General features: G+C 31.9%; 1 protein-coding gene across 1 annotated transcript; it reads right to left on the reverse strand.

Annotated features, from left to right (window-relative positions):
• Positions 1 to 5,599: 5,599 nt before the first annotated feature.
• LOC124353210 lies at positions 5,600 to 16,584 on the reverse strand. Its single transcript, XM_046803104.1, has 5 exons — positions 16,541 to 16,584; positions 14,244 to 14,337; positions 10,044 to 10,852; positions 7,541 to 7,687; positions 5,600 to 6,142 (listed from the first exon to the last, which is right to left on the reverse strand). Exons 2-4 carry the CDS (start codon positions 14,329 to 14,331, stop codon positions 7,556 to 7,558), a joined length of 1,029 nt encoding a protein of 342 aa, XP_046659060.1. The 5' UTR covers positions 14,332 to 14,337; positions 16,541 to 16,584; the 3' UTR covers positions 5,600 to 6,142; positions 7,541 to 7,555.
• Between the last annotated feature and the right edge of the window lie 700 nt (positions 16,585 to 17,284).

Consider the following 17,284-nt stretch of genomic DNA (forward strand, 5'->3'; position numbering starts at 1 on the left):
TAATACTAAAATACTGCATGATTTTCATCGTCATATAAACTCGACTAGAGATAAGAGGGCGTGTGTTGAAGTATTGCTGTTAGGAAGGGTTTGTAAACGTCTCAAATAAAGACCGATTTAAGTGTGGGAATGGAAGGCATGGGCAGCCTTTTTGTGGTAATGGATCTCATTCTTAAGAATGGGCTGAGTACTGCTTTGAGGCGTTAAACCATTACTGTTGATACATTTAAGATTAATTATAATCATATTCGATTTCTGTCAGAATGTAAAGATCTTTAAATGGTAATAGTTCTTGTCTAATTTATGCCTGTCGGATGCAAATGATTAACGTGATCAATAATCATTTTTATTTGCGTCTTGCTATACAGAATACAATGTTACCAAGAAGAGTAAAACGTTAAATGATTATATAGTGTTTTAGAACGAGGTAAAAGCACGCCATTGTGAGTAACAGATTTCACTGAGGATGTGTGCTACATTTTAATTCACACACATCAAAATATAAATTGTATTGCCTACTGAGTGAGAGGATTTAATGACAAAAAGCCAAATTTCAAAATTGGACATGCAAAGCCAAAGAACTCATTCTTGTCTACGTTTACATAAAAAATGTACTTGCCATCATACCATCAGGTGGTGCTCATGTTGGTTTATTCTTATACTTCGCCTGGTAAAATAAGAAATCCTTTACCTTTATTATTAATGAAGTTTCATACACAATTTCAAGTCTCCTTGATATTTGGTTGGTATAACATTGATTGTATACGGTAGTAAATCATATATTGGAAGTTAAAGTGTTCAAAATGTTATTTGTATATACTCTTTTGTTTATGACTAAAACCATATATTTTTAGTCGTTATAAAAGTATTTAAGGTAGTAGATACTCCTTTTATAACAAAATAAAGATAGATCACCATTCTTTGAAATCCTACAATTTATTAAGAAGATTAAACGTTGATTATATCAAGAAAGTTTACAAGTTGAACTAAAGTCAGAAAAGTACAAACAATATCTTATCATAATAATTTATAGTTCATGGTAATAAAATTGCCTCTTAATATACCTGAAACAGTTTTGGTATGGTATTTGTCTATTTCGCTCTGTACACTCCATTCTACATTAATGGTCCATGACTGACTTTATTTGGCTTCTAACAAAGGCGATACGTGGAATTCTAATACCAGACAAAACGGAATATCCTTTATATATCGCTTAAACAGGACTCGAGTCTACTACATATATGATAATAGTATCAATAAAGTGGTCCTTTAAGGTCAATCAGAACTAATTATGAACGGGATGTTGGGTACGCGAGTGTTTTCTACACATGCAACGTTTAGAATCGTACGAGTATTTTTTTTAATTAAGACATTTAAATAGTTTTGTAATTCATTTTAACGTTATTAAGACACTGAAATATATACGAGCACTATGCACGGTCATCTTTGCATTCAATCAATGATATAACCTATAACCTTAATTTTTTATAAGAATTTTCAAGAAAGAGAGGATACATTATTCACACATAGAGTTATTTTTAATCATTGTTTTTATAATGTGTGGTAGCAATAATTATATGATTATTTCTTAACAATAACTAAAACACTAAGATGACAAATGAAGAACAAAATAAACTATCTCGGAACTAAGACCATGCCTAACTAATTGAAACTCAATGTAAGCTGTATTATAAGTGTTTCTTATATTTATTTTACCTGGAATGTTGTCAACAATATCTAGTTAATCTCACAAAGTAACTACCTACAAAACTACAGAAACTCTAAGAATTATTGTAAAGTATCTAAACCAATTTCAGTGTATCAGACTGTAGCCTAATAAATAACTGTCGTCCTCAAGGATCATTCTTTTATAAAGCAATATTGTGATTTGTAACATATTTATACTATTCTATGTCAAACGCGTTCTAGAAGGTAGTTTTATTCCCCTTTTCTTCGTAATATGCGGTCTGACTGTAATGATTGTAGAATATTAAGTTACTTACCTCTATAATACGAAGGCTATCTATCCAGAAAGTAAGAGAGACGTATTGAAATAAAAAATTAATCAACTGAAATAGGAACATTTTATGACATACATTTAAAAACTAAATTCTTAGGCTATTTTTCAACGTAATTCCAGTTCAAATTGGGACACTAATCATAATGTGACACTAGTTTTTAGATTCCAGATGTGTATAAATCTGCCACCTGAGATCTTAACCGCTGATTAACGGCAGCGTGAGGTACAGCGTCACTATCGAACCGCTGCGTTGCGAGCCAGGTCTTCATCGCTGGAAAGAGGTGGTAGTCGCTTGGTATTACTTTGTGGTACTCATATTACTTGCAGTTACCCTCGGTTTTACAATAAGTTATGAAAGACAATTTCTAAATATTTGCTAAATAAGTGTAGTTAAAATTATGTTTTCACTAAAACTTTTAATTTTTTTACTCTGTGCTGAACGGTGGTTACAGAAATGGTTGAAATAAAAGGCGTTTTTACCATCAAGCTTACTCTATGCTTTCACACTAAAAATAAAACAAACTAAAAAATATTAAACTTATAAAACACGTCATAAAACATAGAACTACATTTACATAGAACACTTATTACATTTAATTAATTAATCTATCAATTAATATCTCATAACTGTAGATACCAATATGGGATTCTTCGTTACTTTAGTGACCAGTGGAGGGTTTCTCGGAGTGATTTTGGAAATAATAATAAGCCTATATAATAGCTGGGAGCCTTAGAACAACCGTGTAAAAATCAATTCATAAAATATTTAACGTATGAAAGCAAGCTATAATCCAAACAATGCCGCTTTCGCATTTATATTTTTTTTACGATCTTCAGCAATAACTGCGTCAACTCATCGAGTTTATCATATTATTATGCCAATTTGGTGCTATGTTGTACCAAAATCCATGGGATATTTATTTAGTTTAACCCATCTGAAACTCAGACAATCTTAAAATGAAACGGCTTCTTGAGCTTGCCAATCGACTTTATTTCGTAGTTTAGTATGATAGTTACTTGAGGAAAAAAGTAATTACATTAATTTCATTAACTCTAAAGAATAAATACTTTAAGTATTAAAGTACTCTATGCAAATTTATACAAATAAAATTTCATACTCATGAGCACAGCACAATATTAGTTTTTTTCTACAAAATTATGACTCATAAATTTATTTGATTTCACATCTTAAACGCCCGAGCGATACAAAGCTATCACCATAAAAATATGTGTAGGCTTAACGGGTTAAGAGTCGTAATTATTAACCAGCACCTGGGTCGTAATTTTACGCTCATTAGGATTCCGTAATTATCAAATGAGCATAGAGATTAGCAGTAATCAGTAAGGAGGAAGGGATGTACACATGTCAGTCTAAACAGAAATGCCCACTACACGTACATCTCGTATATAAGCTCTCCTATACTCGTATATTTATTAATTGTAAAAATATATTTATTCACTCTAAAATACCGGTAATACAAAAAATCGTTTAATTGAAACAGGTATCACTAGCAATAGTGCCCAAAATAGAAACAAAGTATTGCAGAAAGAAAGTAATAAACCACTCTTGCCGTTATATTTCAATCAGCTTCTAGGTCCATTACAAATATGGGTGGGAGTTGATTATGCAAAGCACTCGGCAGTCGGATGTTCTGCATTGTTGGTTAAACACAGATCCACGCTTCCCACCTTACTAAGCCATCGCCTCTCCTGGTCGCTCTAATACCAAGTTAGCCTCAATTTTCAATTTTTTTATTTATCAATAGTAAAAAAGGATGATGTATATATCTTAATAACAAATTAGTAGGCCGGAAACCATATCGTGGATAACATTTCCCGTTCTCACTAAAAGTAATATACTTAACTGGTAATCGTTGTTTAGATACATTTCGCACAACGCTTATATGGGTTTTACTACTTGATACTCTGTACTAAAATTGCTTACAATAACTTTGCAGTAATTTTTATCATTTAAATTGTAAAATTAGCTATAGTAAATATTGTTATAATAGTTTACATATGGCCGATACAATATAAAAATTATATATTTTAGATACAATATCAAAATTATATATTTTAGAACTTGACAAACGTTACCAATGCTTTAAAAACCCTTCCAAACATTAAGTGCTAAAAGTGAACATACATGTTAAAGATTTGTCCCTAGGGCTTCAACCCCATGTCTCAAATAGTGCCAACAAACTGTCCTTGGTTAATATGTTTTTAAAGAACGCTAAAATCCAGCCAACCGTCTTTATTAGATGGGTAAAATATGGGTTTTGGACGGGACGCTCTGGCTATTTATACTATTATAACAGATTAAAGAATATAATAAAATAAACTTCTTGGTGACAAAACTTAAATGTATGAATATAACAATCTTAGATTTCACAATTAATAAACTGATAGGAATGCTTACTTTTGCATATTCTGGACAAAACTTACACCAGCTAGTTCACTTTCGATTTGTAAACCATGAAAGGTTACAACCTAGTCAGTGAAACAGGTAATAACTTTTAGAAAGCAGAAGATAATTCTATATATTAAAATTCATAGTCATATAGGCCAATACTCATAATAATGCATATGTGGAAACTATACATATATTTTGAAGCCTTTAGGTCTTTGCAAAGTTACAGAAAGTATAATACAACGTTTCGAGGATTGCAATCCATCCTCTTCGTCAGGTGGAGGAGGTATTACTAGATACAAAAATTAAAGAATAGAAAAAAGGGGAAAAAAGGATTCAAAAGTACATAAAACCTGCTTGGAGTACACGGTCATCCTTGCTGGTGGGATGTGTGGTTGTGTTTCTCGTACTCGTGACTTGTACTCAGGACTTGTACTCGGGACTTGTACTCGTGACTTGTACACAGGACTTGCATTCTCTACAGAGACAACGCCTGGACTAGACGCCAAGCAGTTTTTCTTTGCTTTCTGTTCTTTATTTTTATATGTACCAATACCTCCCCCACCTGACGAAGAGTATAAATTTCGAAACGTTGTGGTATACATTTGTGACGTATAGCGATGGCAAAAGTCCAAAATCCTTCTATCCTGTCAAACCTTCCATCGTCAGTAACCAACTTTAAACAAAGAAAGGATAGTTAAGTGTTGTAAACATTTCCCAGAAGCAGTGTTACGGGAAGTGAATTGAACAACAAAACTCGGAACACTCTCAGGTAAATGTGGAGTTTCTTCTGCCCTGGAGTCAGACTGCTTATATCTGCTTTGTTTGTTATTAAATTTGGCTTACATGGCTGGGATGGTAAACATAGTAATTCTATTTTTCAAATGCCAATCATTATTATCAGTTGATTGTATACTACTTCAAAATAATCAATAAATAGAAGCTTTGTGAATTTTAAAATGTAAAGACAAAATACATTTATTTATATTAGGAAACAATACCATAAGAAATTCTTTATGTTATAAATGGGAATATGAAAACTTAATATTATTACTATTTTAATGTTAAAGGTTAATATATTTTACACAAATCTATTAAATTGATCGTTAAACATACTTTTACGCTGGTAGTGAACCTATGGGTTTTAGGTAAGGATCAATGAGACAAACTTAAAAAGTAACATAAACGTTAAATTATTTATTAGTGAACATGTATATTTACATTATTTTACTTCTACTAAGTGAAACTTTTCAGTAAAAATGTTCTATACAAAAACATTAAAACTGCTTCCTAACCTAAAGACTCATCTTCCGATAACACAGTGTATAAACAAACTATATCAGGCAAATGCAATTTCACTTATCGTGTTACAAGTTCGTCACTTATTCTTCTTCTTCACTTTTCACCAAGCTTTGAAACCGAATTGAACCATGTAATATTGTGTAAAAGTTAACAGCACATCGTATGGGAAACTAAGGAAAGCTTATAACACATATTGAAATATTGCATGATAAAAGTTGGTAAAACTCTAACAGTAAAGTGTAACGTATATTTCCGGATACAAATAATCGATTACACCAATTATAGCTAGTTTTTTAGGGTCTAATAGTTTTGACATACAAAAATACTCTGATGTTGAAAATATATTGTCGTAGTCAATGCAAGTTATGTTCCGTTAGAGTGCAATGGCTGGATATCGGGGAGTTGATTTTCTGAAATAAAATACAGTGAATTATTCAAAGGCAGTATTGAAGACCCATCAATAACCACAAATTATTAGCTTCAGCTGAGAAAGAAATATTGCTTGTTAGACTTTATTGATGTACAGAAGGCGGTGCTCGCAAAATCAATTACTTTCAGATTTATATGCAGAGTTAAATGTTCTCTTCAAGGTTTAATGCTATCATTGTAAATAATCTTATAAACCACCAATATTTGTCATCTCTACCAACATCGTTTTCTTGGAAGTATTGCATGGTAACACTTTATTAATTTTGCGTTACATATTGATAATTATAACACTAATTTGACGAGAGTTAATGATGTCTCTTTCTATGATTTACATTTAGAATGTAGTTTACTTGCAAGGTAGTAATGATATCAGTTTAGAAAACAATTAGATAATGACTATTGAATAATTTAGGAGTATTAGTTCTTATGGAACAACAAAAATTCCTCCTTCGGCAATACTTTTTATAGTTATACTTAACATGTTTTTATATTCTTATTTACATGTTTTATTCTATGAATCATCTAATAAACATATTTAAAAGAAAAAACAAAACCCTGCAGAGTGTTTGTAATTAATTATTTAAAAAATGCGTTTGATTTAACATTTTCAGTAATTTTAATATATAAAATAGTTTGTGGCTTGTGATATGTGTATTACTAGCAGTTGCCCACAGCTCCTCGCGCAATTTAATAGGCTAGGTGTATAACCACTTCCGGTTTGAGTATATCATATTGCCAACGTCAATGGTGCTACGATCAAGACAATATGTAGACAAATTTTGTTCATGAACAATTTATTTTACTCCTGAAACAAAACTAAACTAAAACATAAAATACATTTACGATCACAGGTCTGAGAAGACTGCTTATGTGAAATGAGAACTAAGATGAGTTATAAAAAACAAACTTCAATTGTATAGTAAACGTTTCATAGTAACTTTGTCTTTGAAATACGTATTTCAGTGCTGACCAACCACTTCATGATTAATATTTGCCACATATTGTACAGTTAAAAGTATATTTTTAATCAAAATTTAAATTTTCTTATCTAGTTATTTTCTTACTATGTGGTCAACAGCTTTAATGCTAATAAATTCAAACAGAAAATAGTGGTTAAATTAATTTATCAAATGGTCGTGCTGTCATAAGAGCAATTTTGACTGATATAAGCTCAGTTTAATATATTCAACAGGCTCATTCAATTAATAATATTTGTTTTCTGTAATACAACTTTAGAGACCAAAATGTGAAACTTACCTAAATCACGTGATGATAAACAAAGTCAAACTATCTCTACAATAACTCGTAGCTCAGCTGTAATATAACAACAGAACGTATATTTACGGGTACACCTAAGTGTACAAGTGTAAGTGCCTCACCTAAGCCCCCTGGTGTCAGTGGTGGGAGTCACCGTGAGTGTGAGAGCGGTGATGCCTGTGCCCTCTGTTGTGGTGGGCCCGAACTTGTGTGCCCCAGTGAGAGTGCTGTCTGTAGGGCTCCTCTGACAGGCTGGACTCCAACTGGTGCTGGAATATTTTATTTGAAATATGAACGCTTAAGATTGCATAGGTTTTATAGACATCTTTCTTCACTATGAACCTTTTTGTAACAGCTTTACGATTCATGGTTACCATTTTAAAAGTATACAAAAATACACACGACGTAGCTACGGTGGGAAGGGTTTATTTAATTTTAATGTTGAGTTTAGCTCCAGTTCATCTTCCTCTTAGTGCAGCGTCCGAAATCTGATGCTGTTGTAGACTTGACTCCTGAAATCTGAAGTCATGTTAGTCTGAAGGGATCCAAAAACAGTCGGCAATGAAGAACGAAGAAGCTCAAAACGAAACATCCCACATCGTTTCGACATCAGAGACACCTAGAGGTCAAAACGTAGTGCATCTAGGTGAAGAGGTATTCTCATTGTCTCATCCTGTGTAATCCTGTGTACAATTTCAATAGCATCAGATTTCAGATGCTGGACGTAAGAGCTAAACTCAACATTCATATATACAAACATAGTTTAGTATCTTTTATTGCACAGCAGACAGGAACTAATAGAAATGTACATGAAAATTATTCACTGCAATTAATAAAATAATATAATAGAAGGCTGTGTAAAATAATGGATAGCAACTAAGCATAATGCAAATTTTTCCAATTCATTTCAAATTCTGTGGTCGCATACATTGAAAAAAATGTTTTTAAGCAGGAATTATATTTTTACCATAAGTCAACTCCATTATTTTACTGAAATTTACGTAACTTTTTATTTTTAAAATACAAAACTAGTTAACATTAATTATAATATGCACCACATGCAAATTATTACATTAAAACCTAATGTAATTTATTAAAACATGTAAACATAGTCATGAAAATCAAGTGAGGTTTACACATGCAAATACAACAGGAATGCTAATTAGTTCATTCCATTTCTCTAAAGTGCTCACATTATTAAATCCGCAGGGAAACCTTTTCTAATAAATCCTCGTAACGCTGTGTTATACATTTTGTTACATACAACGATAGTAAACTTCCGAAATCCAGTTATAATTAATAAGTTACCTTCCATCGTCAATAAAAAACATTAAACAAAGAACTTTTCTAATACCTGCTGATGCCCTATTACTGTTCTGAAATTAAAGATAAAACGTTATTTAATATATCTCAATACATTTCTCCGTTTTGAGTCATATAAAATATTTGAAATTTAGCAACATTGAAACGCACTCAATCGCTAAGGAATTCTCAAGCTGTTTACTATTTAATTCTGATGGTAGGTAATTTCAGTTTTTGTTTAGGTATTTTGGGTATTGGTTATATGTTATATTTTAAAACCTTCCATCGTCAATAACAAACGTTAAGCAAATAACTTTTATAATACCTGATGCTGTTCTGAAATTAAAGATGAAACGTTATAATTTATATCTCAATACATGTTTTCTCCGTTTGAGTCATATAATATAGTTTGAAATTCATTAAAATTTAACCGTACTCAATCGCTAAGGCCTTGTCATTTTGTTTATTATTTAATTAATTTCCGATTGTAGTACATTTCTGTGCTTGTTTAGGTATTTTGGATATTGGTTGTATGTTATACTTTAAAAGCTTCCATCATCAATATCAAACTTTTAACAAAGAACTTTCCTAATACCTGATGCTGTTACGTTACTGCTCCGACATTAAAGATAAACGTTCGTAATTATATCTCAATAAACAATTTCTCTGTTTTGAGTCATATCAAACAATTTTGAAATTATCAAAATTTAACAATACTAAATTCGCCAAGGTCTTCTCATGTTGTTTAGTATTTAATAAATTCTTATCGTTGTAAATTTCTGTTCTTGTTCAGGTACCTTGGATATTTGTTATACAATTTATTTATTCAGAATAATGTTGTTCATAAGTTACAAAAAGTACCTTCAATAAATATCATTTAATTGTATTTTGTATTTCAATGATTAGCTAGTTTAGATTGTTATACAGTAAAGACAAAATCACATTGATTATTGCTAAAACATGTAACATGTACAGTAAACATCTAAAAATTTAAATTAAAATAATTTTGTCAATTATACCAAAATATCCATCTTACATTCATTTTTTTGCATTCTATCAGTCTCATTCATTCACCAATTCGTGGATAGAACGTCGGGGTCAGTCTTGTAAATTATCGGTCTCCCAGTTGTGTGCCATAAATTCTCTGACATTATAAAATGCCTTTGACGCTAAAAAGCGTTTGAGGGGATTTTTAACGCTTTGGGCGTTGACGCACTTTCAATACAATCTGGCAGTCTGTTGATTTCATGTTGATGATTATAGTTACATTTGTTTTGACTTATATCCTTAACTTAGTAAAAGTAAATTTTATTAAAATAATACCTGTATCCTGTGAATGTGACGGGAATGGCTCCATGGACTCTTGATTTTGTTCTGGACTCGCACTGGAGAATCCGTTGTAGCTGGAAATTCCAGCGGGTTCTGCTTGACCACACTGACTGCGATAAAGGCACTGTTGCCCTTTCGCTCCTGAGGGCTTGTGGTAACCCTGTGGTACAGAAACACAGGGCGAGGACTCCGACTCGATTCGCCATCTGTTGAATTATCCTGGCCAGATACTTGAGGAGGTAACTCTAACATTTGTGGATTCACCAAAAGCGTCGACTTTATCGGATCTGGACCTTTAAGATTTCCTTCCTTTTGACTATTACTTTTAAAACTCACAAATGGGTATTTTTGTTCTAGATTAGGGGATGGTAAATGATATTCCTTCGGTTCTGCAGAAAATTCGTTCCAGACAGGATCCAGCCACTCGTCCTCAAACCAGTCAGAGTCCAACACATCGTTATCTTCCACTGAGGTAAAATGTTTCTTTATCTTTTTCGTTATCGCTTCATCAAAGTCAGGCCATCCGGTGTCCGTATCGTCTTGTTTTATGGTTGGTGGTATTTGATCTTTTTCGTAGTCTTTTATCTGATTCTCTTCTGTTGTTGTTAGTGAAGTACTAGTCGGTTCCTCTGTTACGTTAACAGTGATTACGTCCGTTACAAGCCTATTTGGTGGTGAAACGCTTGGTTTATCTGGTAAGTTATCATAATCTGTGCTGTTATCTGACTCTGAACGTGAAGATTGCGTACTCGTTGTTGGTTTTGGACGGTCATCTGCGGTTTCCTTTTCGGCTCCTAATTGGTCTAGAATAAACAAACATATCAGATAGTTTACAATAATGAAGTAAACATCAGATAGTACATATTTTTGTACACTTTTTTACGTGCTTCAATAACTATAGATGCTTTCTCTAGACACCAATACAATTTATAGTAGCGTGTAATAAACAAACCAATAAAAATATTCATTATTTATATACAGAGTAAATTCGAGTAAAGATGTCTTATTATACCAGATGAATTTGTGGCTAAGAAGCCATCTCTAACACTAAATGTGGGGACCAACGGCTTAAAGGTGACTTCCGAACCACAACCAATGGCTGCTTGCAAGGACAGGATCGCTCAGCAGTCACCCATCCAAGCAGCAGCCACGCTCGACGCTGCTTGATCTGGTTATCTTGCGATAACCGTCAAGACAAGTGCATGATTAAAATAAACTAGATTTATGTAATGATTGAGCTCAAAATATCATTTCTGTCAAAGCTCGATATTTAATTATGGCATGTTATATAATGATAATGAACACAAAATCTGATTTTATTTTAGCTTTACAAATGTTGAAAATCTATTTTATGCAAATATAACAAATGGACAAGATTGAATTCCAATTTTTTAAATTTTGTGGACATTTGGTCAAAAGCGATATACATTTTTAGTATATATTTTTTCTCAGAATCCTCAACATATTTAACCTCAAAATATTACGTCTACCTTAATAATTTCATACCACCAACATTGAAGTCTTAAATCCCGATGGCCACAAATTCCACAGCTCAAATTATTGCTTTGTAAAAAGCCCTGTACCTTGTTTTTACGAAGTAAGACAGTGTGTCCATTTTGTCAGTGACACTAACGTACTGTCGTTGGGTATTAGAAAAGTTGCGCCCACTGTCACCCCTCTTACCATTCGGGAACGTGATGACACGGTTGCTCTTTATGTACGAGCTTCTATATCTGTACTAGGAACGTTTTTTATAGGTCTCAGCAGCGAGTAAAATTTATTTTATATTTTTAAAGTAAGATTACCACCTATTATACTGCATTATATTTAACCCTTGTTATTTTGATGACCGTAAAACGTTTCTCTTCCTCAAAAAGCTTTACTATAATGGACATAATGAGTACTATCATGGACATAATGAGTACTATCATGGACATAATGAGTACTATCATGGACATAATGAGTACTATCATGGACATAATGAGTACTATCATGGACATAATGAGTACTATCATGGACATAATGAGTACTATCATGGACATAATGAGTACTATCATGGACATAATGAGTACTATCATGGACATCATGGACATCGAGTCCTCAGACATCGATTTTTTTAAGAGAAGCCGATCCTTTTTTTAAGCCTTATTCCGCCAGTACCCATGGTCCACTGGTCTGTGCGAGGATCATATCAAACAGAATAGGGGGGTGGGTGATACAGTACAAGGTCGGTAGTACTGATAAAAAGTGTTACGGTCACAGACAGGATTTCGAACCTGCGCTATCTCTAACTCAGATTCAAAGTCGAACGCCTTAGACCGCTCGGCCATCGGCACTCAGAATATCTGTTCTTGTAATTATTATTTAGTGTGGATGTTGCATTGTCAGTCACACTTGTACTTTTTTAAGATTTACATCGAATCAAAAAAGTCACCTACTATCTACACGTATATTACGGTTTTTGGTTATTCTATTCCAATATATTGTACCAAATATTTCGAAAAAGGTCTATGTAATTCTATATGTTATAAGAATACATATAAACCCGCTTGGTAGTTATACTTTCCGTATGTATTTTTCCTACTTTGTAATGTGTAACTCAGAAGTAAAATTATATCGTCAAAAGTATAACAAGAGTATAACCTCAGTGTAGTATGGGGACTATTAATCAACGGTTCTACTGGTGGAGGTTGTCGTGGTAAAAAATCAATAGTGATCATATGATTGATAACGGTAATACATCAAATACATTTTCCCCGCCGGGTGGACACATTTCTCCACTTAGATATTAAAAACAACATATAAATTATCAAAATACCTTATGTACAAAGAAAGTAAGAGAAGATTAAAATAAAACATACTTTTTAACAATTGCCTCAACTATTCTGTTGAGGAAAATAAAATTGTATCACGTTTCTGGAAGTGATCTATAACCTCATAAGACAGGTTTGCTGGAGTCAAATACAATTTTATAATAATTATTGTTTTAAGTAGCGAATTTTCTCTTGTTGCAGATTTTATAACAAAAAACTATATTTTTTTGTAATAATTCAAAGGTCAGAACAGTCAATGTTACAAGCGTATCGGGCATGGTTCTTTTGCTTTTATTAATAAAAAAACTGATAAGTAACTGGTTATGGAGTTAACAAAACTCATACATTCAACCGCGTTGGTTGCAATATGTTACAGAATTGATATACTGTAACATATTTGTGTAAGAGATCTCAATGTTCTTAAACTAAATATGAAATATTTATGAGTTAGCTCCCACTTTGGAAAAATATTGGAACGTAATATGAATCCCCTCAACGCTTTTCATGAAGTTTTGTTTTTATTTTTTACTTTTGTTATTATTAATGAACCGTATAAAAATCTATGTCACGTCATCATCTACTAGAGAGGTGTATTGCTCTTATAATTGTACAAATTTTCTGATTAAATTTACGTTATTAAAATATATTTAATTGGTACTATATTCACTAATAACATTTTGAACGTTTTTACAGAACGTTTTATTGCTAAACCATTGTTTGATGATGTTTGTATTAAGCCAATTATTTTGGGAAGTATTCTTATTCTTGAACATTTTATATAAACTTGATAATGATTAATTCGTCACGTAAAATGTAATATTGTCACAACATGTATGTAACGATTATTACTGATAACTTAATAATCGTTTAAATGTTCTGATTCTATTTACGTTATTAAAATATATTTAATTGGTACTATATTCACTAATAACATTTTGAACGTTTTACAGAACGTTTTATTGCTAAACCATTGTTTGAGGATGTTTGTATTAAGCCAGTAATTTTGGGAAGTATTGTTACTCTTGAACATTTTATGTAAACCTAATAATGATTCATTCGAAACGTAAAATGTAATATTTTACAACATGTATGTAACGATTATTACTGATAACTTAATAAAAGTTTAAATGTTCTGATTCTATTTACGTTGTTCAAATATGTTGTGATTGGTACTAAATTTCAATAACATAAATTAACAGAATTTGTTTCACAGAACGTTTTATTACTAAACCATTATTAGATGTTTTCTTACTAAGTCAATAACATTGGCATGATATATAAACATAATAATGAATAATGTAATATTGTGTTATTATTGTTTCTCAAAATGGATAAAGATTGAATTTTTAAGATGTATTTTCGGTTAAATAATACTACTTACTGAGAACTTTATGAATTCTTTCCCATTCCGCTGGGGTTTCGGCAATGCGTACCATCAAGTCTAAAAGATCTTCATCTTCTCTAGTCATTATTTTCTGGAAACAAACAAGTCGTTAGTATTAAAAATTCTACACATAACGTAGCTATGGTAGGAAGGATTTATTCAATTGAATCTTAAGTTTAGCTCCAGTTTACCTTTCTCTTATTGCAGCGTCTGATATCTGACACTCATACTCGACTCCTGGAATCTGGAGTCATGTTCGTCTGAAGTCCACCGTGCTTAGAGGTCGTGTCTATCACATCGTAGTTCACTCAATTATATACCTGATAACACAATGCGACTACCACTTCGACTATTTATAGGTGTATCTGATGTCAAAACAAATGATTTGTTTTGAGCTTCTTCGTCGTCGACTTTCTTTAGGTCTCTTAGTACGAACATCTTCCAGAACCCAGAAGTCAAGTCTGAGACAGTGTCAGATACCAGACGTTGCAATAAAACAAAGGTGAACTGGAGCTAAGCTCAAAATTAAATTTAAATATTTTTATAACTAATCCAATATGCTACTTACACTACAACTGTGACATTATATTTCCTCACTCTTACAAATTCGGCTCAAGAAACGTAGTCGATAATAATTCAAATGTGTCAAAACAACATTAAATTGTATTTTTCCAACTATTCAATGGGTTGAGCATTTTATCCTAATTGTTTACATAAACTGAATATTTTATTTCAAAGGAACATGGCTTATAGTGTGTAAAGTATAAAGAAACAATGATTATATTTTAGTAAAATTTAATGTACAGACACGAGTTTAAATATTTTGCCACAGTTCAACCGGGTAAAGAGATGTAGCACAAGCGGCGAGTCGGCTATGTCAAAGAAATCAATATGGCGGCCAAGAACCCGGCAGGTAGTTGAATCTGCGGCACGCAAAGCAACTGAACGTCGTGTTGAGTGAGACACTGAATTTTGATTAATTTGTTCATTCTTCACCACGAACAATTTATTTTGGCTAATAACAATAACTGTACGTAAATTATCTTCTATCATACGAAATAATAAGGGATAGCTATAAATTAAAGATAAACAATACAATAATAATATTTTAGTTCAAACATCAGTTCAGTTTAGTTCATATCTTGGGAACAAAATTTCTTATGTCACTTTATGTTGTGATTGATAGTAAAAAAGATTTATCTTTAATGCGTAAAGCGTAGTGCTTTCAATCACTCAGTAACTCACTGACTCCACCTCATTAATTTTTCAACTTTGATATCTCGGAAAGTTGAAATGTGCCACACGCTTGCCTCAGGACTTAAATGAGAACAACTGAAGCATTTTATTGAATATTGAACACCCACAGGGGTTGAAATGGGGTTACAACCCCTAGAAAAACTGTATTTTTGACTTTCAAACTTCCTGATGTCCTACAAAGACTAAATTTGACAATCATACGTCTCGTGACTTAAAAAGAAAAATCGTAAAAAAGGTTACAACTATAGAAGAACTATATTTTGTTTTTCAACTTCAATATATCCTAGACAGATTAAATTTTTCTCAAACATGTATTCTGCTCTAAACAGACAAATAAAAAAGTTTTTCCATGAATATATACCATGATTAGGATTTAAAATGGGTTTGAACCTGTAGAAAAAATACTTTTGTTCCTCTCAATGTCCTACAACGATGAAGCTTAACACAATATTCCTCTTGCTCTTAACAGAGAAAAGATTATTTTATGCAGATAAACCAACCATTAGGTGTTTATCTTCTAGAAAGCATATAACAAACTAGAAACACCTAGAAAGCTATGTTTTATGGTTCAAAACTTCCTGATAGGATGGAACGCGATAACATTTTCAAATACACGTGGCTTATGCTTTGAACAAGTAAACTTGACGTGATCTGTGTATTATGCTCTAAGCAGACTACCGGTATGGAAATGCATTGTAACGGAAGTAGATTGCATGGCCGGAAGTACAAAACATACAAAATATCTCCAGTCAAGAAGTGGATGGCAATGGGCCGAAATTAAACGCTGTTTAACTGAAAGAATACTTTCCAGATCTATATATTTATTCGTTTAATTTAGTTTTTATATTTTTATTTTTACACTGCATACTTTAAAATATACATATTTATAGTTTTAAAAAAACGTTTAAAAATAAAAATGTAATAGCTTTCAACAGTATTTTTTTGGGTAAATTAAATATCGTACTATATCTTAAGTTGTAACTTAATACAGCTCCATGGCCAAATAAATATATTTGTAATAAATTATTTCTTCTTACATGAGACTGACGTGTTCTTGGTGATGTCTTCGTTTGTTTGTCTGCAACAGAGATAAAACACTTCATAAACCACAACAATACACTAACTAATTAACATAGAAATTACAATTCTTTGAATTAACCACAATACGTACATTAAGCATTAACAAAATCTGACCATGTCTAAGAGAGATCCGTGTTAAAATAAGGTATTAACCTATTTTTATATCACTAAAGTAGCAAAGCAAGCGTTCAGTTTAGACAGAAAAATTTTGAGAGCAAGTTAACTATAATAATAATATAAATCATTTATTTCCCCAAAATAACAAAACTCGATATTACAAACAAATATTATTGTCAGTGCTTAGTAATAAATAATACTATTACATATCGTATTTACAATAGCAGTAAAGAAATACAAAAAAAATGTTTTCTACTTATTTTATTTCTAAATTATGTACTTAGAGCAATAAAATATAAAAACCAGATTACATCCTTTTAGGTTTTTTCTTTCTTTTTTTAAACTAATAATTAGGCCAATAAATGTATACAATAAGGGAAATTTAGGTACACCATAAGGCTGTGCCTGTATTGAGGACACTATATACAAAAAAAGTTAAAAAATAAAAATAGCGGAAACGAGCAGTGACGAAAGCTCTATATAATAAATAACTGACGAAATAACTGCTACCGATAAGGTCAAATTAAGCTTCCTCATAATACAATTTAAACTTAAAGAAGGATTTATTATCCTATTTATAACCA

The sequence above is a fragment of the Homalodisca vitripennis genome, chromosome 1 (assembly GCF_021130785.1).
Source record: "Homalodisca vitripennis isolate AUS2020 chromosome 1, UT_GWSS_2.1, whole genome shotgun sequence".
NCBI lineage: Eukaryota > Metazoa > Arthropoda > Insecta > Hemiptera > Cicadellidae > Homalodisca > Homalodisca vitripennis.

What these genes read in the sequence shown, in the direction of transcription:
- LOC124353210 (XM_046803104.1), bottom strand. Translation starts at nt 14,331, where the DNA reads ATGACTAGAGAAGATGAAGATCTTTTAGACTTGATGGTACGCATTGCC. An exon ending in AAGAATTCATAAAGTTCTCA is followed by an intron (nt 10,853 to 14,243) that starts GTAAGTAGTATT and finishes TGTTTATTCTAG; the next exon opens with ACCAATTAGGAGCCGAAAAG. An exon ending in GTCACATTCACAGGATACAG is followed by an intron (nt 7,688 to 10,043) that starts GTATTATTTTAA and finishes AAAATATTCCAG; the next exon opens with CACCAGTTGGAGTCCAGCCT.